General features: G+C 48.9%; 1 protein-coding gene across 2 annotated transcripts in view; it reads left to right on the top strand.

Annotated features, from left to right (window-relative positions):
• Positions 1–25,840, top strand: part of LTO1 (LTO1 maturation factor of ABCE1) — a 67,350-nt gene extending 41,510 nt beyond the window's left edge. Inside the window, exons 4-5 of one of the 2 annotated variants that reach the window (XM_005227378.5) lie at positions 21,614–21,725; positions 25,522–25,840. In XM_005227378.5, coding sequence (XP_005227435.1) covers positions 21,614–21,725; positions 25,522–25,575 — 166 coding nt within the window. In that variant the 3' untranslated portion in view covers positions 25,576–25,840. The remainder of the gene's footprint in view (positions 1–21,613; positions 21,726–25,521) is intronic. The other variant, XM_010821271.4, reaches the window with a different exon arrangement.
• Positions 25,841–26,499: the final 659 nt, after the last annotated feature.

Genomic DNA, 26,499 nt, shown 5'->3' with positions numbered 1-26,499 from the left:
AAATGCTCTTCCCTCACCAGGCTGCGCTGGTGCTGAGAGCATGAATGAGAAGGAGTTGGGGCAGCTGTCCTCTCCTTGATGTGGGCGTGGGCCGCATCATCTCTAAGAATTCAAGTGGTCCTTGGGAGCTGGTGATGGCATCACCGACTCAACGGACATGAGTTTGAGCAAGCTCCAGGAGTTGGTGATGGACAGGGAAGCCTGGCGTGCTGCAGTCCACGGGGTCGCAAAGAGTCGGACATGACTGAGCGACTGAACTGAACTTGGGAGGCACGTGTGTGCTGATCCAGTGGTTACCTGATGTCTACTAGGACAAATAAAGATACCTGGAAGGAGGCTGGATTCCTAACAAGGGCATCGTATAGACAGAATCACGCAAGGAGAGACTGCCCGGGGAGGAGGCTAGGGGCCGGGTATCACTGCATCCTCTGATATCCATTCCCTACAAAAACGGGATTTTTCCTCGGCACCTGTTATTCACGGAAAGATGACATTTCCCAGTCTCCCTTGCTGCTGGTACGGCCGTGTGACTTGTCCTAGCCAACAAATTATGAGTAAAAGTGACGAGTAAAACTTTTGGGTTGAATCATTAAAAGGTAAAGGCATGTGGCAAGGTTGCAGTGTACAAGGTTAATATACAAGTCAGTCCTGCTCACCAAGTACCAGCAATGAACAAGTAGAATTTGAGATGAGAAATACAATATTGTTTATATTAGCATGCATGCGTCTGTGCTAAGCCACTTCAGTCATGTCTGACTCTTTGTGACCCTATGGACCATAGATCACCAGGCTCTGTCCATGGAACTCTCCAGGCAAGACTACTAGAGTGGGTTGCCATGCCCTCTTCCAGGGCATCTTCCCGACCCAGGGATCAAACCCACATCTCTTACATCTGCTGCATTGGTAGATGGGTTCTTTACCACTAGTGCCCACATGGGAAGCCCTTACATTAGCATACCCCGTCCCCAGGTAATAAATCTAACAAAATTTGTGTGAGATCTATCTGAGAAGAACTACAACACTCTGATGAAAAAAATCAGAGAACAAAATAAATTCCATGTTTAGGAAAAAAAGCTTCTCAAGATATCAGTTCTTCTTCCCAACTTGGTCTAGAGAGTCAATGCTATCTAATCAAAATTCCAGCAAGTTGTTTTGTGGATATCAACACACTGATTCTAAAGTTTATATGGGCAGGCGAAAACCAGCACGGTATAAAGAACAAAGTCTGAGGACTGATACTACTGGCCTTAGGACTTAATGTAAAGCTGTGCAGACAAGCAGAGCCACCATGAGGGTAAGGTGTGTGTTGCTACTATAATGATCGCCTGGCTTGACGTTAAGACTGTTCCACTGCTCGGGTACCCCCCCAGTGGCCCCCCAAGGCCCCCTGAAGACTTTCTCCAATGAGTAGCCTGGCGTTCCAAGACCCTCTTTGCCCACGTGCATGCCTCCCCCCTTCCCTCCCACTCCTCCTATGAAACCTCCACGCGTGCTCCATCCCTCCCACTCCTCCTATGAAACCTCCACGCGTGCTCCACTCCTCTATAGCCTCCCTTTGCGGTGGTCCTCCAGCCCCAAGTGCACGACAGCTTGGCCTTCGAGAGAGACCCCAGTGCTGTGCGCAAAGGCTGCTCTGCAGTCCGCCTCTCACACTGTGGGGCCCACCCATATGGCTGGGCCTAGGTTGCTTCCTTTAGAATCGGTGACCACTCACCCCTCCCACAACCATCCTGGCCTTGCAAAGAGCTCAAGGGAAAAAGAAACCCAGGTTGTCCTCCAGGGATGCTGTCTCCCTCTGAATTTGGAATGCAGGGCTGGGATGCAGGGAGGTGGGATTCTGCCTGCAAAGGTAGCTCTTTGGAAATCACGCAGAAGCACGGAGCTCATAGGCTTTCGAGCGTCTCGTGGTCAGATGCCTGGACTAAAGCATCAAGACCACATGAACGCCAAGCTCGCAGGAGACCTCGAGGGGTGGAGGCTGGTCTGGCAGCCCGCTCTGGGCTCTGGCTTGGCCTTTTGCCGTTCCTCCCGTTGTTCTGCTTGCCATAGGACTCTGGCTTGCAAGGCACAAAACCTCCTCAAAAGAACCTGAGCTGGAAAATTAGAGGGAGGCTGCAGAGGAGCTTTGTAAAATTGGAAAAAAAAATGAGTGTGCTCCCCATTGCAGAGTGCCTGGCCCGTCCCCCGGTTCCTGATTAAGGGGGATTGGTGTTTGTGGGGGACTTGAGCAAGAGGCCTCTGATTGGGAGACAATTTTGTGGCTTTGGCCTGTAATTTGGATTCGGGGATCAGACACAGTTAATGTGATAAACTCGCAAACCTCCGCTGGTGACCAGCCACGGAGTACGGCCCCCAGGGGCGGCCATCAAAGCCAGTGGCCCACAGGCCCTTCTCCTGCAGCCGCAACAGGCTGGGAAGGCTGGGCCTTTGTGGGCCGTGGAGACCGGCCCTTTCCGTGGCTGCTTTGGAAACCTGGAAATACAAGTCTCATTTGCCATCTCGTTCTAAATGCACGCAGCTGGCCGGCTTCATTTTTGCTGGACCTGGGTCTTTGAGATGCTCCGTGTCCTAGACTGTGAACATTTGGCGGCAGGAGGGGAGACAGAAAACTCACCCCGTTCTGGGGTCGTGCACCTTGAGGGGCTCTGCACGGATGTGTTGGGCCAAGGAATGAGAAGTGAATGGGATGAATGGGAACAGATGTGTCTTTGGCTTGAGGAGTGATGGCCTTCAGGGGTCATTCCAGGCTGGGGTCTGCCCCAAGAGGTCTTCCTGATGGCCAAGGTCATTTGAATGTTGCTGGGAACACATGGGTTCTCTCTGGCTAGTGACCACTTTGGTACTTTCTCTTGCTTCCTGAATTACCAAGATCAGGCTACTGAGAAAACAGACAAACTCTGTGCATGCGTGCATGCGTGTGTGTGTATGTGTGAAATGTTGTGGGAGCTATGGGATGCAAGTGGTTGGATGAGGTGAGGGGTGGGGGCGGGGGGAATGCTGTCCACAGCTGTGGGTCCCCAGCCTCTCTGTCCCTGCAGGGTGGCATAGGCTGTATTCATCACCACTGCCCTTGTAAAAGTACGTTAACCTGTGCGTGAGTCTTTGATGCTCCGGTTTTCCACTTATGTTTCTTTGGTTCAATTCCCCACCCCCACCAGTGACCAAAGCAGTGTGAATTTCCTCTTTCCCTCCACGTGGCTGGGAGAAGACTGGACATTTTCAAACAGGAATGCTTTCTAGGAAACCCGAAGGCAAACACATCGGCAGAATACGAGACTGAATAAGATGTGCATGCGTCTATCCTTCCGATCCTAACTCAAACTAAGATCTAATCAGGGGTCAGTTGGCTGAGCTGACACCATCAATGGGGAACCAGGCTTCGGTTTCTTCCCCTTTCTGAAGGTTAACCGAGATATGCGTGCATCTAATGCTGAGAATACTTTTCCGGTCTGCCTGCAGTAGGACATGTGATTTTTGATAATATCTCTGGATAAGATGATAATGGAATCCAGTTAGTTTTCCCAATGAAACAAGGACCCCTGAGCAACGCATCTCAGGACACGGAGCTCTAGTGACAAGTGCAGGGCTCTCGTCCTATTCCAGTCTTTCTCAATGACTTCAGTTAGGAGTCAAAAAGCCTGCTTATCTACCTGGCAGACAAGAGGGAACTTCCACGCAAAAGATTTCTTACCAGGTACAAGGGAATTGGACAACCTTTCTTGCGTTCAGGTAAATTGAGACTGTCTCTAAGATTTCACTTTAAGAAATGACATCTTTAGACAAAATGCTTCTCTTATTTTCTCTCTGATTTCCAGTAGCCTAGTGTGCTGTGGGATGCCAATAAAGTTACCATAAAAAAGATTCTGAGGGCCAATTAACTGGGTCTATGTCACACACTCTTGGGGATTCATGGAAAGGCACTGAGGAGTCCTGCAGAGTAGAAACGTGCTTGTTTGGCCGGGTTCCAGAAATTTTCCTGGGAAACCCTGCCTCACAGCATATTTTCCAACGTGATATAAAAAAATATAAATAGCTTGTCTCTTTTTCTCAATCAGACATCCTCGAAGATCCTTTCAGTCAGAATCCTCACCAGACCCAACCAGATTTCAGCAGGTCCCACCATCAGCAGTGTGCAAAGATAGTTTTCCCTTAGCTCTTCCAAGCGAATCTTATCGTTTTGTTTTTTTTCGGCTGGATTCACAGGGGTATAATAATACTTTCGTATTGTTTAGAGTTTTATTTCTTTAATTGCTAGTAAAGAAGCTTTGCATTTTCCTGTGTGACAATGTGTCACCATAATTTTCTGGTGTATAAATTTAATTGTTTTTCCTTCTCTGATCACTTAAGTTGAAACTGAATATTGATCTTGTATGTTTCATACGGATACTTCTTATAACTTTTATTTGTTTATTACACATTTTCCCAATGCTTTTGGAGAAGGCAATGGCACCCCACTCCAGTACTCATGCCTGGAAAATCCCATGGATGGAAGAGCCTGGTGGGCTGCAGTCCATGGGGTGGCGAAGAGTCGGACACGACTCAGCGACTTCACTTTTCACTTTCATGCATTGGAGAAGGAAATGGCAACCCACTCCAGTGTTCTTGCCTGGAGAGTCCCAGGGATGGGGCAGCCTGGTGGGCTGCCGTCTATGGGGTCGAACAGAGTCGGACACGACTGAAGTGACTTAGCATAGCATAGCATTGCTCTTTTAAAATTTTATCATGCATATGATTATGAAAGAAGTTAATTTTTTTTAACATAATCAAACCCCTCCATCTTGTCTCCAATGAGATGTTTCCATTTCTTTAGTCAGAATTTCTTTTACATGGATGGGGAAAAAAGTGCTGTTCTACTTTCTTCTAGCTTGTTAAAACCTGAAAAAAAAATGAAAAAGGGTTTCCTAATCATACAAGCAATAGATGTTTGTTATGAAAAATAAAAATAAGAAAAATAAATAAGGACCTACAATCTTACCACCCAGCTAGCATTGGTAATATTCTTTATATATCTTTTTGGATTTTTCTGTTTGTTCATTGTTATTTATTTAAATCATGTCCGACTCTTTGCGACCCCATGGACTGCTCTGTCCCTCGGGTTTTCCAGGCAAGAATATTGGAGTGGGTTGCCAATTGCTCCTCCAGGGAAATCTTCTGACTCAAGGATTGAACCCCCTGCATCTCTCGCATTGGCAGGCAGATTCTTTATCCCTGAGCCACCTGTGAAGCCCTTGTGTTCATACACGAGTTAAACATTTTTAACTCTAATTTTTTAAAGTGGTCACACCCATGCACATACACGCACATAGATCTATCCATGTGCACAGGGGCACGTACACTCTTCCTCTGGAATTTCAAAGTCAATTTATCACATTGCTGAGAGTACCAGTAAAAGTCTTTTGTCTTTACCAGACGTGACGGTGTTTAGGAAAACGGCTCTGCAGGAAGGAAAGACCCGATTCAAGATGCTTGGTGATCCCCTTGGTGTAAATACTCCCATTGTGGCCAACATGGCTGATTTCGAGCTCTTCAGGACGTGGCCAATGTCTTGTGAATTTCCTGAATATGTAACATTTGGGTTCTGCCCACTGGCCCATCATCTTTCTTGTGTTTCTTCTTCCTCAAGAGCAAAATACAGTTCTGCTTTTTGCCTTCCTTTTTTTTTTCTCTCCTATTAGGGCCTGCTAAGTTGTATATTCTCTAGTAAATGGGAAGGCAATTATTAAACAATTAAATTAAAATGATTAAAAAATGAATTATCTGATTTTTTTTTACTGCTCTTGGGATCTCTTATTTTACAAGCATTTTTTTCTAATTGCCTGGCACTTGCATAATACACAATTGGTAACCTTTGCTTTTGTATGTGCCGTATCGTCCAGAGTTAATTTACCGGTTGCTTTCCCAGGTTTATACTTGCGATATTGTTGTTGTTTAGTTGCTAAGTCGTATCTGACTCTTTGCAACTCCATGGACTGTAGCCCTCCAGGATCTTGTGTCCATGGGATTTTCCAGGCAAGAATACTGGAACGCGTTGCTCTTTCCTTCCCTAGGGCACCTTCCCTAACCCAGGGATTGAACCTACGTCTCGTCTCCTGCTTTGGGAGGCAGATTCTTTACCTCTGAGCCACCAGGGAAGCCCTTATGACCACAAGAGAAAGAATATTTGTATGCCTCCTTTTTCTACATTTCTATGTTATTTCTTTTGCTTCTTAAGCAGCTTCCTCGGGTATTTCTAGGTTTATTTTAAAATGGGAACAGTCACTGGACAGGACACATCACAGGATGACTGATCTTTAAGGCTCGTGACCTGTTACTTAAGTGATACTGGCTTTTGGTTCTAAATCCACAATTTCATCATGTTTAAAATAAGAAATGTGTTTAATTGTTACAAATTTTTAAATAATGATTTTTTCCCAAAGTGTCTCATTGATATCTATTGGTATAATTCAATTACCTTTTATTATTTCTTGTGCTGATATGATACGTCATTTTCCTGCTTTATCACCACCAATATTTTTGGGACAGACCCTATTTGGTCGCTGTAGACACTTATATTTTTAAGTGCTGAAAGTCTTTGCTCATATTTAGAATTTTAGAATACGATTTTTGTTTTAAGAATAATTTAGATACACAGGAAGTTCCTATATATCCCTCATGACATATCTGTTGTTAGTATCTCACATAACTACAGCCGGGGCGTCAAAGCCAAGAGACCAACATCAGGACATTGCTGTTAACTCCAGGCTTCACTGAATTTTTCCAGTTTTCCTTACTGTTTGCATCCCTAAGTCTATGTTTATGATCGAGGCTAGACTATACTTTTTCTCTGTTCTTTTCAGTTTGATTCAAAACTCTATTTGTATTATACTTACATAATGTACTCTCTCTCTTTCTATATATATATATATATACAGTTGATTTACAGTGTGGTATTCGTTTCTAGGGTAAGGCAAAGTGATTCAGTTGCACATATATATTCTTTTTCATATTCTTTTCCATTATGGTTTATTACAAGGCCTTGAATATAGCTCCCTGTGCTATCCAGTAGGACCTTGTTTATTTTATATACAAAAGTTTATACCTGCTAATCCCAAACTCCTAATTTGTCCCCCCCCCCATATACATATTTATGAGTCTATTGAATGGAAGAAGAACTATTTCTTCCTTGAAGGATATGAATTTTCCACGATTCAGACAGGTGGACAGACATACAGGGGCGGTTCCATATGGTGATAAGCATCTGTGTTCAGGCTGTTCTAGAAGAATCCAAAAAAACAAGAGCTTCCTTTCATTCCCCTACCTCTCCTTCCAGAGGGCAAGCACATCCTTGACACAGGGAGCCTGGGGCTTCTCCGCCCGCAGAGGAGGGTTGACTCGCTCTGGTTTGGGGACAGTGTTGAAACGAAAGGGCAGCGGAGGCCAGGGCAGACCTCAGGGCCTGCAGACAGCAGCTGGAAGTGCAGACAGCTGGACCTGGTAGGCAAGATGGGGCTGTATTTAAAGGAGGGCATTCCGTATTAGCCATAAAAATGAACAAAACTGGGTCACTTGTAGAGAGGTGGATGGACTAGAGTCTGTCATACAGAGTAGAGTAAGTCAGAAGGAGAAAAACAAATCTCCTATATTAATGCAGGTGGGCTTCCAGGGGGCACAGTGGTAATGAATCCACCTGCAATGCAGGAGACATTGGTTTGATCCCTGGGTTGAAAAGATCCCCTGGAGAAGGAAATGGCAACCCACTCCAGTATTTTTGCCTGGGAAATCCCATGGACAGAGGAGCCTGGCCGGCTATAGTCCATGGGGTCCCAAAGAGTTGGGCATGACTGAGCGCACATGCACGGGATTTAGAAAGAAGGTAGAGATGAACCGTTGTGCAGGGCAGGAATAGAGGCACAGATGTAGAGAAGGGACATGCGGACATGGGGGGAAGGAGCGGGGCGGGGGCAGGTCGGGAGATCAGGATCGTCATGTATGTTAACACCCCACACAGTGTAAAGCAATGGGGACCTGCCGAGTAGCAGGTGCTTGCTGCTCTGTGATGACCGAAGGATGGGGTTGGGCAGGGGCGGGGCTCACGAGGGAGGGGACATGTGTCCATGTAGTTGATTCATTTCGCTGTGCAGCAAAAACTAACCTAACACTGCAAAGCAATTCTATGCCAATTAATACAAAGGAGGCGCATTCCAGGGATGGGGAAACACCCTTGCCCTGTTTCCGACAGTGTCCGCAAAAGTGGCAGCTCCTCTGGCAGGGTGGCACCCAGATGCCAGCGTGGGGGACGCAGGTGGGGGAGTTTGGGGCTGGACTCGAAGCAAAGGATGCCTGTGCCCACCCCTGGCATGGCAGGCGCAGCTCCATTCTCATAATGGCCAACAAGGGCAGCTCACTGGTGACCCAGATAGCCCTCTGACCAGCCTGCCTCTTTCCTTTCCCAGAACCGTGTGAACCTCCCAAACTCTCCCTGCTGCGACGTGAATAAAGCTCACTCCCATCTCCCTAGGCCCTCAACATATGAACTTTGGGGCAACACAAACATTCAGTCCACAGCCCTCCTTTTGATCTCAAATGGTTTATTGCCACAAATGGGTCTTTCCTCACCCCATCTTCTCATTTTGGGAAGACGTGGAGATGGGCCGCTGAGTAATCACAAGGGCTCCTAGGGTTAAGTCTCCCATCAAAGGCCTTTGGGGTCCCTTGGGATCACGGTTATCATTAAATCGCTTCTGCAGACTCACACTGAGGAATCTTAGAGCTGAATTATAGCAGCTGTCCTTTGGGAACCGGCCTGCCTGTAAATTCGGAGATGGAGCCTCCCCAGGCACAGGGGAAAAATCGTGGTTCAAGAATTGAAAATAATGTGGTCAACAGTAATTTAGAAGGCTTTTCACCGAGCACGGTTTAAAACAAGCAAGAAAAAAGGAAAGAGAAAAACAGCTTGTAAAAATCTGTTTTAAAAGCCTCCGTGGAAGTTGTTGCTTTAAAATACTACTATTGTGTCTAACTTCATTCAGTACAATTTTTATTAACTTGATTTTTTTTTTTTGCCCTCTCTTGCTTTTGCACTCAGTAAAAGAAAAACAAAAAACAAAAAACTCAACAACTTCTTGAAATGTTCCCCAATCAAGCCTTTTATCTCCACGGGGTCAATTCCACCTGCCAATTTGCAAATGGGCTTGTTTGGGTCACCAGACCACAGCATTCTCGGCAAAGTTTCCATTTGCAGGCAGGCCAGCCCTGCCGGCCCTGCCCTCCTGAAAAGGTGCAGTCAGAGATTCAAATATGACTTTCTAAGAAAATTGGTTGAGGCTGTGTGCGGTGGGGAGCAGAGCACGGATGCAGGAGGCTTTTCTGTTGTATCTTATGGCTTTTACAGTTTTGAAGATTTCGGGGCGGGGGGTGGGGCGCAGAGCTTACCCAAGGACCAGCTCTAGAGACCCCCTTACTCCCAGATCTGAGAGCTCAGAGGGGCAGGTGCTAGTCCTCCTCACCCTTTCAGGGAGCCCCTCTGAGGTCCCCGCCCCTTTTCAGTCTCTTCTCTGCCCTCTGCCATGGTCCCCCGAAGCCTGGGTCAGGGACTCTCCTGAGGGCTCCTGAGCATCTTCCTGCCTCTTCCTGTGTCCTGAGCTGTGCTGGGTGGGGTGCGTGTGTGCTAAGTCGCTCGGTCACGTCCGACTCTTTGTGACTTCATGGACTGTAGCCCGCCAGGCTCCTCTGTCCATGGGATTCTCCAGGCAAGAATACTGGACGGGGTTGTCACGCCGTCCTCCAGGGGATCTTCCTGACCCAGGGATCGACCCTGCATCTTCTGCATTGCAGGCGGATTCTTTACCACGGAGCCACCAGAGAAGCCTGCTTGTTGGGGAAGTGGTACCACCTCGCTCCGCCTGGAGCAGGCAACCAGGTGGACACTTGACTCCTACACAAACCATCACAAAACAATGGGCAACCGTCAGGAGACAGAGAGGACACGCAGAGGAGAGGGCTATCAGGTTTGAAGTGTGAGGATGTCCCCAGGAGCGAGAGCTGTTATCCTACAGGAGGGTGGAGTTCCCTGGGAGCAGGGGTGGGGAAGGCGGGCGAGTGGCATGGGGGAAGGGCAACTTCAAGGAGTGGGCGGGGCCCGAGTAGAGGAGGCAGGGAGTCAGGCCAGGGAGTTTGGGATTTATTTCAGGGATGCAGAGGGGATGCCCAGGGTCTTCATGCGGAGGAAAGTTCTGATGGGGTGGACGGGGCTGAGGGCAGGAAGTAATGTTGGTGGAGGTGGGATTCTGACTCTGCAGTACAAGATCAGGCTGGGCTGCCTCTTCTCTAGTCCACCTAGGCGATCACACCCCTTAACCAGCAAACTTCTTTTTTGGGGGTTTGTTTTCTTTTAAAATATTTATTTATTTGTCTGTGCTCGGTCTTCTGTTGAAGCACGCAGGATCTTCAGGCTTTGTTGTGGCACGCAGGATCATTTTTAGGGGAGGCATGTGGGATCTAGTTCCTCAGCCAGGGATTGAACCTGGGCCCCCTGCATTGGGAGTGTGGAGTCTTAGCTGCTGGACCACCAGGGAAGTCCCAGTAAACTGAGAGCCTTTTCGAGGGGGCGGTATCTCACTCATCTTGCATCCTTGCCTAGGAGCCAGTGTTCTCTCTGTGTCCAGCTGGTCTCCGTTAGCTGCTGCCAATTAAAGGGAAAATGGAAACAGTGACAGACTTTATTTTCTTGGGCTCCAAAATCACTGTGGATGGTGACTACAGCCGTGAAATTAAAAGACGCTTGCTCCTTGGAAGAAAAGCCATGACAAACGCAGACAGCATATTACAAACCGGAGACATCACTTTGCCGACAAAGGTCTGTATAGTCAAAGCTATGGTTTTTCCAGTAGTCTTGTATGGATCTGAGAGTTGGATCATAAAGAAGGCAGAGTGCTTTCGAACTGTGGTCCTGGAGAAGACTCTTGAGAGTCCCCTAGACAGCAAGATCAAACCAGTTAATCCTAAAGGATATCGACCCTGAATATTCACTGGAAGGACTGATGTTGAAGCTGAAGCTCTAATACTTTGGCCACCTGATGCGAAGAGCTGACTCATTGCAAAATACCCTGATGCTGGGGAAAACTGAAGGCAGGAGGAGAAGGAAATGACAGAGGATGAGAAGGTTGGATGACATCATCGACTCGATGTACATGAGTCTGAGCAAGCTCCAGGAGAGAGTGAAGGACAGGCAAGCCTGGCATGCCTCAGTCCGTGGAGTTGCAAAGAGTTGGACACAACTTACCGTCCAAACAGCAAACAACAATAACAAGTTTCCGTTGCAGAAATAACGCAGACCCCTTTCCCTGGTAATCTTTTCACCCCCCCGCTCCCCCGAAGAATGCAAACCTGAGCCCTGAAATCAGAGCATTCTGGATGATTCCCTGTGGATGTGATTCCTGGAGGATGTGGTCACAGGAATGAATAAAAATTTTAAAAACCTTCCAGGAAAGTCATGAATGGGCCACACATCCGAGAAAGTGCCCCAGGCCATCTGCTCAGGATGAACTGGACAGGCTCTCTGAGCTCCTCGCTGTGTGCCTTGCCACTGTGGGAGCCCACCCCTCCCCCGCCCCGCCCAGGTCCAGGCTCCCATGATGAGGTGACCCCAAAGGCCCTGAGCTTTTAAACACAGATTTTCTGTTTGTGACTTCACTCCGGTTCCTTTGAAGCCAGGTGGCCTCGCTGATGGAACCCGGGAGCAGATGGCCTGCTCGGGGTCCTGGCGCCCAGCCCTGTGCTGCAGGGAGCAGGAACATGTCAGTGACTCACTCGGACAGTGACTTCTATGGTCAGGGCAGGCAGAGCCCCGAGACACCCTCGCCGCTGCCGTTCGCTTCCTAACTTTGGAGCATCTGGAGGGGCTGTGTTGACCCTGAAAGTTGAAAGGCTTTCTGGCTGCACGGCTGCCACTTCTCTTCTTCCTCAGGGATGTTCCCTGGTCCCCTGCCTGGCTTCCCATCCTGGAGCTGATCACACTGGGTTTACTGAGTAGGAAGTGGCACATGGCTGCAAGCATGCAAGACGTCCCACCATGAACTGAATCTGGGGATAAGCTCTGTGCCCCATGACCCCTGGGGTTCCCCAACCCTACTGGTTTCTCTCAGCAAGACAGTGATCCCCCAGATCCCTAAGCCCCTCAGATTCCCAGAGGTATCTCCAGACTCCCTGAGGCCCCTCAGGCTCCCCAAGTTTCCCCCAGACTCCCTGAGGTCTCTCCAGACTTCCCAAGGTCCCCCCAGACTCCCTGAGGTTCCCTCAGACTCTCTGAGATCCCCCAGATGCCCTGAGGTCCCCCAGACTCCTTGAAATCCCCCCAGACTTCCCGAGTTCCCCCCAGACTCCCTGAGGTCCCCCCAGACTCCTCGAGGTTCCCCAGACCACCAAGGCCCCCTAGGCCTCTGAGATCACAAATCCCCTTGCTGGCCCCCAGATTTCCCAAGGTCCACTCCTGAGTTCCTCCCTGACCGTAGAGGCCCCCACAGATCCCTGAAGGTCCCAGACCCCTGGAGGCCCTCCAAGACCACTAAGGCCCTTTGAGACTCCCTGAGGACCCAGACTGCTCACACCTGGGCAGGTGGTAAGGAGCAGCCTGACTGGGAGCTCCTTTCCATCCCTGAATCCTCTGGCTGAGGAGTTCTCTGACCAAATAGGACTTCTTTCTGCATTCAGCCACGTCCTTGGTGCTTAGCGTTGCCTCTGGGCCGGAGTGGAGCAAAAATAAGGCAAGGGGTCTGGGGTCCGAAGGACTGGTTTTGAACTCGAACCCTGTTCCTTCTGAGCTCCACATCTCTGAGCCTCACATCTCTGAGCCTCACCCCCAGGTCATGTGGCTTAAGGCCAGGCACTGGGAATACTGGACTCGGGATGGCTGAGTTGGTCCTTTTCCTGGTCATCACCATGAGGGCTCCCGCTGGGCTGGTGGTGGGGGACACCAGGAGCCACCCTGCAGGGCAGGACTGAGGACAGCGGCCGCATGGGACGGTGCGAGGAACCCAGGTGGAGTCCCTTTGCCCCCCAGGGGCAGGAACGCGAGGCCGGCCCCCGCTCCCCCCACTCCCTCTGGGACAGCGGGCAGAGAATTCACAGCTTCCCTCCTGGCCCTGGTGCCCACATATTTTTCTTGTCAAAATGTTCATTTTTAGCAAATTGTACCGTCAAAGAGGAAAATCCCACAGACTGAAGGAGGAGGAGGAAGAAGAGGAGGAAGAGGAGAAGAAAAAGAAGAAGAAGGAGGAGGAGAAAAGCTGTGTTTACATTTTAGAAAGCAACCTCGGGGAGACAGCAAACTTCCTGCCTGTGGAGACCACAGTGAAGCCCTCGGGAGCCCTCGGGAGTCCACTGGCTTGTTGGGCCTCTTCCTTAAGCAAACTTGAACCTCACTCACCCTACTCGAATTATTCTTCAGGTAACCGGGGGCCCATTTGGGCTGGTGGTCCTGAATTCTCAGAACAAAATCTGTCTAGTAGGCAGACCGAGAGGTTTGGGATGAGGCAGCACGTGTGCGTTCAGTCGTGTCTGACTCTTTGGGGCCCCATGGACTGTAGCCCGCCAGGCTCCTCCGTCCACGGGATTCTCCAGGCAAGGACACTGGAGCAGGTTGTCATGCCCTCCTCCAGGGCATCTTCCTGACCCAGGGATCGAACCCAGGTCTCCTGAATTGCAGGCAGATGCTTTGCCACTGAGCCACCCGGGAATGAGGCAGACTCTGGTATGAATTCCGGAACATCCAGGGGATTTCAGTGTCTTTAGATCTGCAGGTTTCTGTTTATCATCCGGGCAGCCTATTGTCTGATCATTTAAAAAGAATTATTTGGCTGTGCCAGGTCTTCGTAGCAGCCCACAGGATCTTTAGTTGCGACGTGTGAACTCTTAGTTACGGCACATGGGGTCTAGTTCTCTGACCAGGCATTAAACTGCGATCCCCTGCTTTGGGAGCTTGAAGTCTTAGCCACTGGGCCACCAGGGAAGTCCTCTGGCTGACAATGTTAACTTCTGAGTTAGCAGTGCCATGGAGGCTGGGCTGGGTATGGAATTGCACCCTGAAATCAGCAGTCACACTTACACACAGGCTCCCACCCCATCAACAGAAGCAATCTCCTTACCTCTGACAGAGGGGACGTGTCCCCTTTCTCGGAGATATTTCCCAGAGCCTCACTCAAGACACTTGACATTTGTCCTCCCTAATGGAACCCATGGCCCCTCAATACATCGACTGGTAAGGCTGATAACTAAGATTGGCCATCAGGATGTCTGCAGAGGAGAAATATGTCAGGCAATGAAGAGAGCCGGAGCTGGTAATGGGTGCCAATGGAACCAGGAAAATACACGTGATGGTTGGTCTGGCTCTGTTCACAGACCCGGACACTATTGATCGATTAACTAGAAGTCAAGTCTCTTTGAGGACAGATCCTGTAAATGTCACTGCCGGTTGATGCCATCATTATTTTCCTGATCCTTCCCCAAAGTGATAGATACATGGCTACTGACCATGGTATGTGTGTCCTGAGAAAAGACTTTCCAGGATTGTTGGATGCAGGGTCTGCTACCAGGAGACCTGAAACTCTGTTGCTGACCCCAATGACAGTGATAAATAGAGTCCTGGCCCAATTTCATGTCACAGTGAATCCAGGGGCTCACCTGCGATCACTTTCTCGGTCCCTTATTGTGTAACTCGGGGGGCTGCAATCCAGAGTCGGCAGGACCCTGGCTTTGATTCTGTGACCTGCAGAAAAGGAGTCATTCGGTGGGAGGAGCCAAGTGGAGTCACCTGAAACTGTCCCCTCCTGGCTGAGGCAGTGAGGCAGAAGCAAAACCACCCCAGGAGGAGCTGCAAAGACTTGGTGCATCACAAAACACTTAAGGATGCGGGGGTCCTGCCCCATCGCATTCCCATTCCGCTCACCCATCTGACCCCAAAGCACGCAGGACGTTCTGTAAACCACGCCAGATGCGGTGTATGGTAACGAGGAGACTGACACGGCCCCTGACGCTGTATGTGGTTGTGTTCTCACTCATTTACTGGTTTAGGCACTTTTCATTCCTCCTGTAAACTCTTGTTGTCAGTTGGGTGAAGCTTCCACCGGAAGAGCGTCCTGGCCATATAGATCAGCTGGCAGTAAATTTTTGCTTGTGTTGTCGTTCAGTTGCTAAGTCAAGTCCAACTCTTTGTGATCCCATGGACTGCAGCCCGGCAGGCGCCTCTGTCCTCCACTATCTCCCAGAGTTTGCTCAGATTCATGTTCATTGAGTCGGTGATGCCATCTAACCATCTCATCCTCTGCTTTCCTCTTCTCTTCCTGCCCTCAATCTTTTCCAGCATCAGGGAATGAGTTGGCTCTTTGCATCAGGTGACCAAAGTATTGGAGCTTCAGCTTCAGCATCAGTCCTTTCAAAGAATATTAAGGGCTGATTTCCTTTAGGATTGACTGGTTTGATCTCCTTGTGTGTTATTGATCTGAAAATGCCTTTATTTCAATTCTCTTGTTTTTGAAGGACATTGTCTTTGGGTATAACATTCTGAGTTGGTGAGTCTTTCCTTCCAACACTTTAAATATCATTTCCCACTATTTGCTGATCTCTTTTGTTTCTGATGAGATATCAGCCATGAGTGTTGGGTTCTTCCTGGATATGTAATGTGCTTTTTTATCTGGCTGCTTTCAAGATTTTCTATTTTTCAGTAGTATGACAATGTGTGCAGGTATGGTTTTCAGGCTTTTTTGGGATTTTGTTTTGTAATTATCCTATTTGGGATTTATTGTGTTTCTTGGATCTGTAAATAGCTTTCTCCCTATTATATGGAGATCTTCAACTTTGGGAATTTTTTGTTTTATTTACTCAGTCTTTTTGTGCTTCCTTTCACTCTGTTTTATTTCTGGGACTGCAACTACACATATTCCAGGCCATGTGACTTTGTTCCAAGGGTCTCTGAGCATTTGCTAACTTTCTTTAGATTTCCCTCTCTCTCTTTAAAATTTACTCTGGTAGGACTGGGTCTTTGTGGCTGTGTGCGGTTGTGGTGAGGGGCGGCTGCTCCTCATGGCGATGCGTGGACTTCTCGTGCAGTGGCTTCTCTTTTGTGGAGCACAGGCTCCAGGCACGTGAGGCTCCAGGCAGCCTGGGCTCAGCAGTTGTGGTGCGCAGGCTTAGTTGCTCTACTGCATGCAGAACCTTCCCAGACCGGGTGGAACCCATGTCCCCAGCACTGGCAGGCAGATTCCTATCCACTAAATCACCAGAGAAGGCCTCTCTGTTGATTGGATAGTTTCTATTGATCTGTCTTCAGGTAATTTCTACTGATATTTCTAATCTTCTTTGAATCCACTTACTTTTTCACTTGTTATTGTGCCTGTGAATTCTGGAATTTCCATTTAGTTCTCTTTTCCAGTTCTAATTTATCTGCTGAGATTCTTTATTGATTTGTTCATTAGGGCCATATTTTCCTTTAAATCCTTGAACATATTTATAATAATGGCTTTATATATCTGCTAAGTCCAACATCTGGGCTATCTTCGGGTCAGTGGCAATTGACTCCTATTTTATGGCATATGAGTTATATTTTCCTTGTGCTTTGCTTGTCTAGATTTTTTACTATTATTTGGAACTTCAGATGACACATTTTAGAGATTTTGAATTTGATATTTGTCTCTGAGTACTGCTGGTTTTATTCTTGTAGGTGGTGGATATTCCTGGCTGATAAGTTGAACTTGCATAGACTTGGATCTGGCTTTTCCTGGGCCCCTCTAAGTTGCTTTGACTCTCCTTCTGAATTCTGTCTTCAAGCTTTGTTGAGAGTTGATTTAAGGCTCTAGACTTAGATAGACTAGACTTTGCTGTAAGTTATGATCTTTACTCCTAAGGCACAACTTTTCTGATGTCTCTTCTCCTTTCTGGTTGGCTGGCAACTTCAGTGTGTCTCAGCAAACTTTGGTCTCTCAACTGCACAGCACCTGATCTCGAGTAATTCTTACATAGTCTTTCCCTGTATACTCACAACCCCACTCTTAGCCAAAGACTTGCAGGTAATCTTCATGCAAATGTCTGAGGTGTTCCTGTGGGCACAGCTGCCTCCTCTCTGGCACCCTGACCACAGATTCACATCATTTTCACAGTCCCCTCCGCTCAATACGATTGTTCTCCTCTGCTCTCGCTCCTATACTGTGGTCAGGAAATTTCCCCAGGCAGAGAGGCTGGGCAGTTAATGGGATTGCCTTATGAATTTCCCTTCTCTCAGGGATCACAGTCTCTAATGCCTGCTTTCTGTTGCCCAAACAAGATTGCTTCATATTTTCCCCCCCAGTTTTATGGTTCTTTATGGCAGGAAGCTTCCACTGGTAGTCACTTCTCCATCTGGGAGCCAGAAATGGAAGTTAAATGGTATGCACCTATTGATCTAGAAGTGTTCTTCTCCAATCCCATTGGTGAAGAGGATAAAAAACAATTTGTCATCATAGGAGAAGGACAGAAGTTCACATTCGCTCTCTGGTTCCAGACTGGAGCTAACTCTCCTGTTCTCCCAACAAGACACCTCATAGGGACCATAGTCATCCTGATATTCTATAGATCAGGCTGGTCTTCTGTACTGATAACCCATGTGAACTGGAAGTGGTGAGCACGGAGCATAGAGTATGCAGAAAGTGAGAAAGAGACTTCTGACAATATAAAGGGCTGCATGCCAATGAAATGAGCAGGGACCCAGTGTCCAGGGCCCGTGGGGCTTCCCTTTAAAGCAAAGAACCATTTGCTGCCCATCCTACATCTTCTACAGCTAGCAGGAAAGAAGCACAAAACTTAAAGTTGTTTGGACTTGGGGGGAGGTGGAAATCGATAGCACTCTCAGGAATTCTGTTCTAACCAGCTTATTGAGTGGTTTGAAAGGCTTTCTATCTCACGTGAGACCCAGAGCAGGTCTTAGAGGGCTCGGTGGCAGGCAGAGCCTGGAGTGTAAGTTTCTCTGTCCCTAGGGGCTTGCGATCCACCAGATAAGGTGATGAAGGCTTGCACAGGTGGAGAGTGCAGAAAACCTCTCCAGGAACGTCTCAGCATAGACCTGTGGGGTTCTTGAGTGAAGACATGCTCTTTCTAGAAATTTTTCTTTTCTTTTTTTTTTTTTGGCCATACTGTGCAGCATGCAGGATCTTAGTTTCTTGACCAGAAATTGAGCCTGTGCCCCCCTCTGTTGGAAGTGCAGAGTCTTAACCACTAGGCTGCCAGGGAAGCCCCAAGATGTGCTCTCTACAATATAGAAGCCACTGGCGGTTTGAAGAACAGCTTGTGAGTTGCTAGTAGGTTCCAACAGGGCTGGAGCACCTGGCCAGGGCACTCCAGGCGGCTGTGCAGCTGAAGTGCCTCTCATGAGCTGGCTGAAGACTGACTCTTTTTTGCATCACGTCCTCTCTGAGAAGTAACCCTGAAAGACAGCAGGGGCGGTGGGGGCATCCCGCAGGCAGCACACTGGTCATCCACTGTACATAGAAAAGTACCCAGAAGCAGGAAAATCCACAGACGCCTGGACATGGGCACACGGCTTGTCTTATGGGATAGGAGCCTGAAAGGCACAGTATTAGGAGGTCGGGAACAACTTAGTTTGGAGACGGACCTACAGCAGTGGGCAAAAGTGTGTGGGTGCCAACTGGCCTTCAGGGCCTGTCCCATAGTTCAGGCCCGCAGGGACCAGGTCAGTGGGATGACCTGTCCTGGAGATGATGGCCAGTCTTTCTACTTGGTTATGGCACAAAAGAATAAATCAAAGATGATGACCCCCAAATCTCTCTTTGGCTGCTCTCTTTGGATGACCACAGTCATCCCCAGATGATGCTATTGATGATGGAGTAATGAACAAGAATCCACAGGAGACAGCAAAGATACCTCTTTCTTCCTGGAAATTACGTTACTACGAGAGTGTTCAGAAATAATGACTATGGTCTTGGGGCATGTTAAGTGGCCCATAGACACCAATACCCATGCTGGACACCCAGACTTTCAGCAACCAAGACAAATGATGACCCTTCAACGTGACACCCTGCCTTGAGAGCACCAGTGGGCCCCTTAGCGGCAGGTTGAGTCCATCACCCTCTTTTAATCTGGAATTCTCCAGGCAAGAATACTGGAGGAGGTAACCGTTCCCTTCTCCAGGGGATCTTTCTGAGCTAGGGACTGAACCCTAGTCCCATCTTTCCTGCATTGTGGACAGATTCTTCATCAGCTAATCCACTAGGGAAGCCCTTCTAATCTGGGTAGAACAGCAGTTTGTCTTTTCTGGAACTGCCATTACTCTTGGTATGGGTTTGCTTCCTCTGCTCACAGTGCTTCCCAGCATCCATCAAAGGGCTTACAGAATCCATCCCCGAGGTCTGACTGCACACCTTGAATTGAGAAGTCATTTTACAGCTGGGGAGATACCACACTGAACACATGGCCTTGTGGTCTACTGGTCTTAGGACCTACTCTCATCAGTCAGAAGCAGATAGGCTGGGAGAATACAAGAGCATCCTGTGAATGACTCAGCTACCCATCAGTGCACCCAATCAATAGCCAGATATGGTGCTGTGACCCCCAAAGTTGAAATTCATGGGTTCAAGAACAAAGGCTGAAGTAGGAGAGCCATTTCTCATTGTCACCGCCACCCCCACCCCCCACACCCGGTGCCTCGCTGGAGGTACGTGCTGAACATGCCTCTTGCTTCCTGCCCCTAAGCTCCTCTGAGGACTGCCATGGGTGTGTGCTTAGCCCTCACACACACTATCTGGAAGTGCTGGGAAGTCAACATTCTGTGGGCTGATCCTCTGTCCGATGGAGGGGGGAAACTGACAGATGAAGGTTAGACATGAGAGCTGGACCATAAAGAAGGTTGACTGCTGAAGAACTGATGCTTTTGAATTGTGGTGCTGGAAAACACTCTGGAGAATCCCCTGGACAGCAAGGAGATCAAACCGTTCAATTCTAAAGGAAATCAACCCTGAATACTCATTGGAAGGACTGATGCTGAAGCTGAAGCTCCAATCCTTTGGCCACTGATACAAAGAATTGACTCATCAGAAAAGATCCTGATGCTGGGAAAGACTGAGGAAAGGAGAGGGGCGTGACAGAGAATGAGATGATTGGATGGCATCGTCCACAGACTCAATAGACATGAGTTTGAGCAAGCTCTGGGAGATGGTAAAGTCAGGGAAGTCTGGCGTGCTGCAGTTCGTGGAGTTGCAAAGAGTTGGACACAACTGAGCGACTGAACAACAAGAGATCCCAAGAGCCAGTGGAGGGAGACAGGCAGTGGGGTTGGGGGAAGCTAGAGAGGCCAGGAGGCATTGTGTGCAGCTCTGATGAGAAAGAGGAGGGAGTCAGGTGACCATCAGGAGTGAAGTGTTCTGGATGGAGGGGATAGCGTGTGTTAGTCTCTCAGTTGTGTTTGACTCTTTGTAACCCCATGGACTGTAGCCCGCCAGGCTTCTCTGTCCATGGGATTCTCCAGGCAAGAGGGGATTGCCATTCCCTCCTCTAAGAGGGGATAGCAGGGGACCACCTCATGGAGATGAGGGTCTTTTCCATTCCAGCGCATTCAGTGTCTAGAAATAAAAAATATTCAACTTCACATAATACCCCTGAGAAAGTGGCTTAGCAGGATTATGTAACTGCTTCATGTACTGGTGAGCCCAGGGGCTTCACAGGGTCCTCCATCCATTTTTCTTGCCGATGGACATAATCTGGACAAGAAAATTGTGATTTGAAGATGGCAGATCCAAAGGGGAAACAAAAATATGTGTAGCAGGCATCCGTTTATTAGAGACCAAGTTTAGTTATGATCAGTCAAGTCTTTCTCCTTGATTACAGCAAAAAAGAATAAATAAAAGAGGCAAACCCAAGACCTCTCCCTGGCTGCTCTTTAGAAAGGCCGTTGTGATCTGGTAGAATCCAAGTCAGGTGTGGTGGGTACCACAGTCACCCCCAGGATGATGCTGTTGATGATGGAGAAATGAGTAAGAATCCACTGGGCGCAGCAGAGATATCTTTTCCTTCCTGGAGACTGTTGCTAAGGAGCGTATTCATAATGAAAGACCATTGTCTTGGGGCATGTGAAGAGGCCCACAGAAATCAAAGGACTTTAAAGGGGTTGAGAAGCAGGTGTGGTGAAGACTCGGACATGGCGGGAATTGTCAGGGCCAGAAGGGACAAAGTTCAGACGGTGCCCACGGCGTTTTATTGCAGAAAGGAAAGCATCCTTTTGAATTCTGTAATAACACTGTGTTTGTGGTCTATTTTCATCTGAGGATCTCAGAACACTTTCAGGTTGTCATTAAGCTTCACAGCGACCTGATGTACTGGGTATAATTATACCCATTTCATCGCAGGGTCATCTGAGGCCCTTTAAGATGAGCCGACTTGCTTGGAGACTTTGATCTCGACTTTTCTGTTTTCCACCCTGACTTGCCTGGTTCATTTTAATGTCGCGAAATCAGTGAGGGACATGAAAATTTCAACAAATCTACTCCAAAACCAGTTACTTAAATTCTTGGGCAAACCCTCCGTGGCTCTCCATGACCACCTTCCTCTCATGTTCATTAACAAAACCAGTTAGCCAAGGTATTTTTTTACATGCTTTTAGGAAAAGTCGTTGTATGGAAATATTGGAAGGCGTGAGATTGATCCCACGGAGCAAATGCGCCCCTTTCCCATGGTCTGGAATGGACTCCGTCCCAGGCAAATTGGAGTTGCAGGTATGCCGCTAATTTCCCATCATTCTGCTTGGAGGCGATAAGATGTCTTTTCATCTTAAGTTACATAAGTATCCAAACACATAAGGAGACCGTTATTACAAAGGCAACCAACAAGGGCAAAAAAAAAAAAGAGTTTCATTTATTCTGAATATCTGCACTAAACGGTTTTGATGTCTTTTCGGGGACTCCTAAGTACTAAGAAGGAGAAAAAAAAAATGCACAAAAGTCCTTTTGAAAATGCAACCTGGCTGTCGCTGATGTTGGGTCTGTCGAGAAATCTATTGTCCATAAGGCAAGGGCCGGGCGATCATAATCCATCCTATGATATTTGCATTCGCCTTCCCCGTCTGCCCAACCGGCGGCTTATGCAAAGCAGCTCTTAGTATTCTTAGGGGGGTGGGGGCAGGGAGAGAGGCATGTACATGTACTTCAAAAACTCAGCTCCTGACAATGGAGAACATTTGTGGTAAATATGCTGCACTCTGGATGTTTTCTACCCGCTTCTTCAGGAAAACAGATGGGTAGTTTCTCTGACAGTGAAATTTATAGGTAACTGAAGGAAATGAGTGGTAAAAGGGAAAACTCCCTGTTTTTAATGTTTCCCATATAATCAAGCGCCTCTTTCATGGAGGTACCCCACTGCACTCCATCCTTCCACATTCTTTCCCCTTGACTGGCTCTCAAAAGATCCATTTCAACGAGGAAGAAAAAACCCAGCATCAAGGATGATGGTTGCGGATCCTGACACACACACAGGTTGTCTGCCTAACAGATAGCTTTGGCTCAGCCATATCGGACAGCCGACCTCTGGGTGAGCCGCCCAGCAGCCGCACTCCTGCGGGCGATGTCGAGGGAAGCTGGCCCTGCAGATTAGGGGCCCCCCGGGAAACCGAGACCGATCCGGCCGCTCAGTTTCATCTCTAATCTATCCGGCGAGGTGTGTTCAGTCAGCGACTTCCCAGGAAGACTTGGGCCGCATGGGAAGAAATTTAAGTTTCCAGCCTGTGTCCCTAGGGCCGTCTGAATGGAGCCGGTGTTTGAGCCTGTCCTGCACCTCGTGTAGGTCTGCGATACCATCAGGGGTGCCCCTGCGCTGGGCGGCGGGGGAGGAGGGAGGTGGCCGGCCTGGGGACTCGAGAAACTCAATCCCAGGCCTTTTTAGCTCGACAGACATGGATGGAGAATTTACTAGGGTGGATGGATGGATAAATTAAATCACAAAATCTGCACTGGGAGGGAGAGGAGTGTATGTGACTACTGTAACACAAGTGAGGATAAGATATATGTGCATGTATATATATGCATATGTGCATATATATACGTAAAGAGAGGTGGGCTTCCCCAGTGGCTCAGTAGTAAAGAATCCACCTGCAATGCAGGTGACACAGGAGATGCGGGTTTGATCCCTGGGTCAGGAAGATCCCCTGGAGGAGGAAAGGGCAACCCACTCATGCCTACAGAATCCCATGGACAGAGGAGCCTGGTGGGCTACAGTCCCTGGGGTCGCAAAGAGTCAGACAAAACTGAAGCAACTGAGCGCACACTGACACACGCACAGAAGCACGAAAACGTTTCGGATAAATGATTTCTTCTGTCTCAGAGAACCTAGGATGAGATTTCAGATGGGTTCTGAAGGATAAATGGAAACTCAGTGAGAGGAAGACTCTGTGAGTTTATTCAGGCTGCTGTCACAAAGCACCCCAGCCAGAGGGGCTGCAGGCTGGAACCCCAGACCCGGGTGTGGGTGGGGCCGGTCCTCCTGAGGCCCCATCCTGGGCGTGCAGACAGCCATCTCCTGCCCGTGTCCTCACAGGGTCGTCCCTCTGAGTGTGTCTGTGTCCTGACCGCCTCTTCTTATAAGGCCACTAGACCTCTATGAGACTAGGGCCCGCCCAAAAGACTTCATTTTTACCTTAATCACTTTTTGAAAGGCCCAGCTCCAGATACAGTCACATCGTGAGGTGCTGGGTCAGGACCCCAACACAGGGCTCTTTGGGGGAGACAATTTGGCCCCTGACAAAGGGAAGGTGGTCCTTCCATGATGTTATACAGACAGCAAAGCCAGAGACACAAAAGGGCAGGGTCTTGGGTCAGGTTTCCCGGATGCAGAGCCTGAGGTAGGGCTGGGATCCACGTGATTTATTGAGGGAGGTCTCTCAAAGGAAGTGAAGGAGGCAGGATGGGGCAGGGGGCAAGCCTCAGTGAGGTGGTGGTCTCAGCCGGAGACTGGCCTCAGCCTGGGCCCTCATGGAGCTCTGGGGTGTCAGATGTGGCACCAATAGACTTGATGCCTCTTGAGGCCACCATGGGGGCTTTTTGTACACCCCCCACCAAGTTAGCCGGACACTGGCTGTGGTTTCCCAGGATGGCCAAAGCGTGATGTTCTTAGCCAGGGCTCCCATGGGGTTGAGGACCAGGTCAAAGCTAAGGTTTTCCCCATAGTCAAGTACGGATGTGAGAGCTAGACCATAAAGAAGGCCGAGCACTGATGAATCTGTGCTTTCGAACTGTGGTGCTAGAGAAGGCTCTCGAGAGTCCCTTGGACTGCAAAGAGATGAAACCAGTCAATCCTAAAGGATATCAACCGTGAGTATTCTTTGGAAGGACTGAGGCTGAAGCTGAAGCTGTAATACTTTGGCCACCTGATGCAAAGAGCTGAATCACTGGAAAAGACCCTGATGCTGGGAAAGATTGAAGGCAGGAGGAGAAGAGGATGACAGAGGATAAGATGGTTGGATGGCATCACTGACTCAAGGATATGAATTTAAGCAAATTCTGGGAGACAGTGAAGGACAGGGAGGCCTGGTGCGCTGCAGTCCATGGGGTCGAAAAGAATCAGACACGACTGAGCAACAACAGCAGCAACAACTGGACCAGGAGCTGCCTGAACAGCCAGCATCAGAGGCTGGAGGTGCTCCTGGCAGCCGAGCTCCTGGGGGACCCGAGTGGGTGCCCACGCTTCCCAGAGGCGCAGTGAGCTTGAGGGGACAGAGTGGCTGCGTTTGTGGGTTGACCATGGAGGTCTGCAGTGGTGAGGGTGGGGTGTGGGCAGAGCTACTGAAAGGGGGCAAATTGAGGATGAAGCTACACTGCTGCCCCTGGTCTCTCTGGCCTGCCCCCCGCCCCCAGCCTGGCACGTGGCAGGGACCCTGCGAGAGTTGCTGTTCAGTTGCTAAGTTGTGTCTGACTCTTTGTGATCCCATGGACTGCAGCATGCCAGGCTTCCCTATCCTTCACTATCTCTAGGAGTTTGCTCAGACTCATGTCAACTGAGTCTATGATGCCATCTGCAAGAGGGGCTATGAGAAAACCCATGTGGGCCAGCCCTGGACCAACTTCTGCATTCAGAGAGCTACTTCCATTGCCTCTCCTTGGGCTTTTATTAAAAAGAGGTGATTTCTCATTCTTTGCTTTTGGATTCTAAAGGTCTTCTGAGTGGCTTTTGAGCTATGGAAATTATGTTAAGCATCACAGAGTTGATTGCTTTTTATAAACTTTTCATGATCTTGATTTCTTTTTAACCTTTAGAATAAACAACATAACTCTGAATCCTATAAAGGAAAAGGAAAAAAAGAGGTGATTTCAACCTGATGAATAAATCCGAGGGGACTGGGTATATAAGTGGACTGTGCATCTTTGCAGAGGAGCCCGCTGCCCAGAGGCCAAGGAAGTGAGAAGTTGGACAGCGTCAGCCGTGGGGGAGGGGGCAAGGTCCTTCCTCCTCGTGGGGCGTGGAGCCCAGGGGTACGCAGAGTGAGGAGGAGGATGACTAACGGCAGGCTTTCTTCCTCCCCAGTTTGTCGGAGGTGGTCCTGTCCTCCGTGGCCAGCTCCATCCACTGTGGGTTTGAGGGAAGCCCTCCTGATTTCGTCACCATCATCACACCTGCTGGAGGATGGTCACGTGCTGGAGCACGCAGGAGTGGTGCTGTGTCTGAATCTGGCACCGAGCGCAGGCAGGGAGAGGTTCACGTGGTGAGATCTGCCTTGGGAACCACCCTCTCCAAAGCCGACATCCTGTGAGATTCACGAGCAGTGTTCTGAGCCTTCTCAGCAGTGCCTCTTCCTGCTATGGACGCTCAATGCCTGTCTGGTTAATAAAGGACACGAACCACTGATGCGTCCTCTTGCTGAATCCATCTGGAACTCTGGGGATGGAGAGCAGGTGGGGGGCTGCTAGCCCAGCTCTGACAGGGCTCCTGTTTTGATGATGGACAGGGACCCTGGAAGAGCCCCCTCACGCACTCCCATAGGTCAGCTTGGGGACGTATTCACTTTCTGCTCCCATCAGACTGTTCTTTCTGGCAACGGAGCTGCAGGCTGAAAAAGAGGATATGATGTGGGGACTTCCCTGAAGGTCCAGTGGTTAGGATTCTGTGCTTCCATTGCAGCAGGGACATGGGTTCGATCTCTGGTCGGGGGTCTAAGATCCCACATGGCTTGTAACATAGCCAAAAAAATAAAAGGGATTCTATCCTGAACAAAGCGGTAGACCCCCCTCCTGTTAGAGTCATTTGAGAAACCGTGCATTTGATTCCTTACAGAACAGTCTCCCGTCCCCCTGTCCCCCAGTCCTAACCATCAGGTGGATGGCTGGTGTGCCTGTAGATGTTAGTGGATTCCTGCGTTCTAATAGCAATTGCGTGGTGGCCTCATTCCTGAGGGACCGCTGAGTTTCAAACATTCTGGTCTCTTAATGTTATGAAAATATGCTGTTTATTTTTTTTAAAAACTAAAGGGAATAAAGACAGACAAAGAAAGAAAGGGAGAAATGC

This window comes from Bos taurus, chromosome 29, assembly GCF_002263795.3.
Source record: "Bos taurus isolate L1 Dominette 01449 registration number 42190680 breed Hereford chromosome 29, ARS-UCD2.0, whole genome shotgun sequence".
NCBI classification, from domain to species: domain Eukaryota; kingdom Metazoa; phylum Chordata; class Mammalia; order Artiodactyla; family Bovidae; genus Bos; species Bos taurus.
The sequence above is the reverse complement of the archived record's forward strand: the minus strand, read 5'-3'. Positions and strand labels throughout refer to the sequence as shown.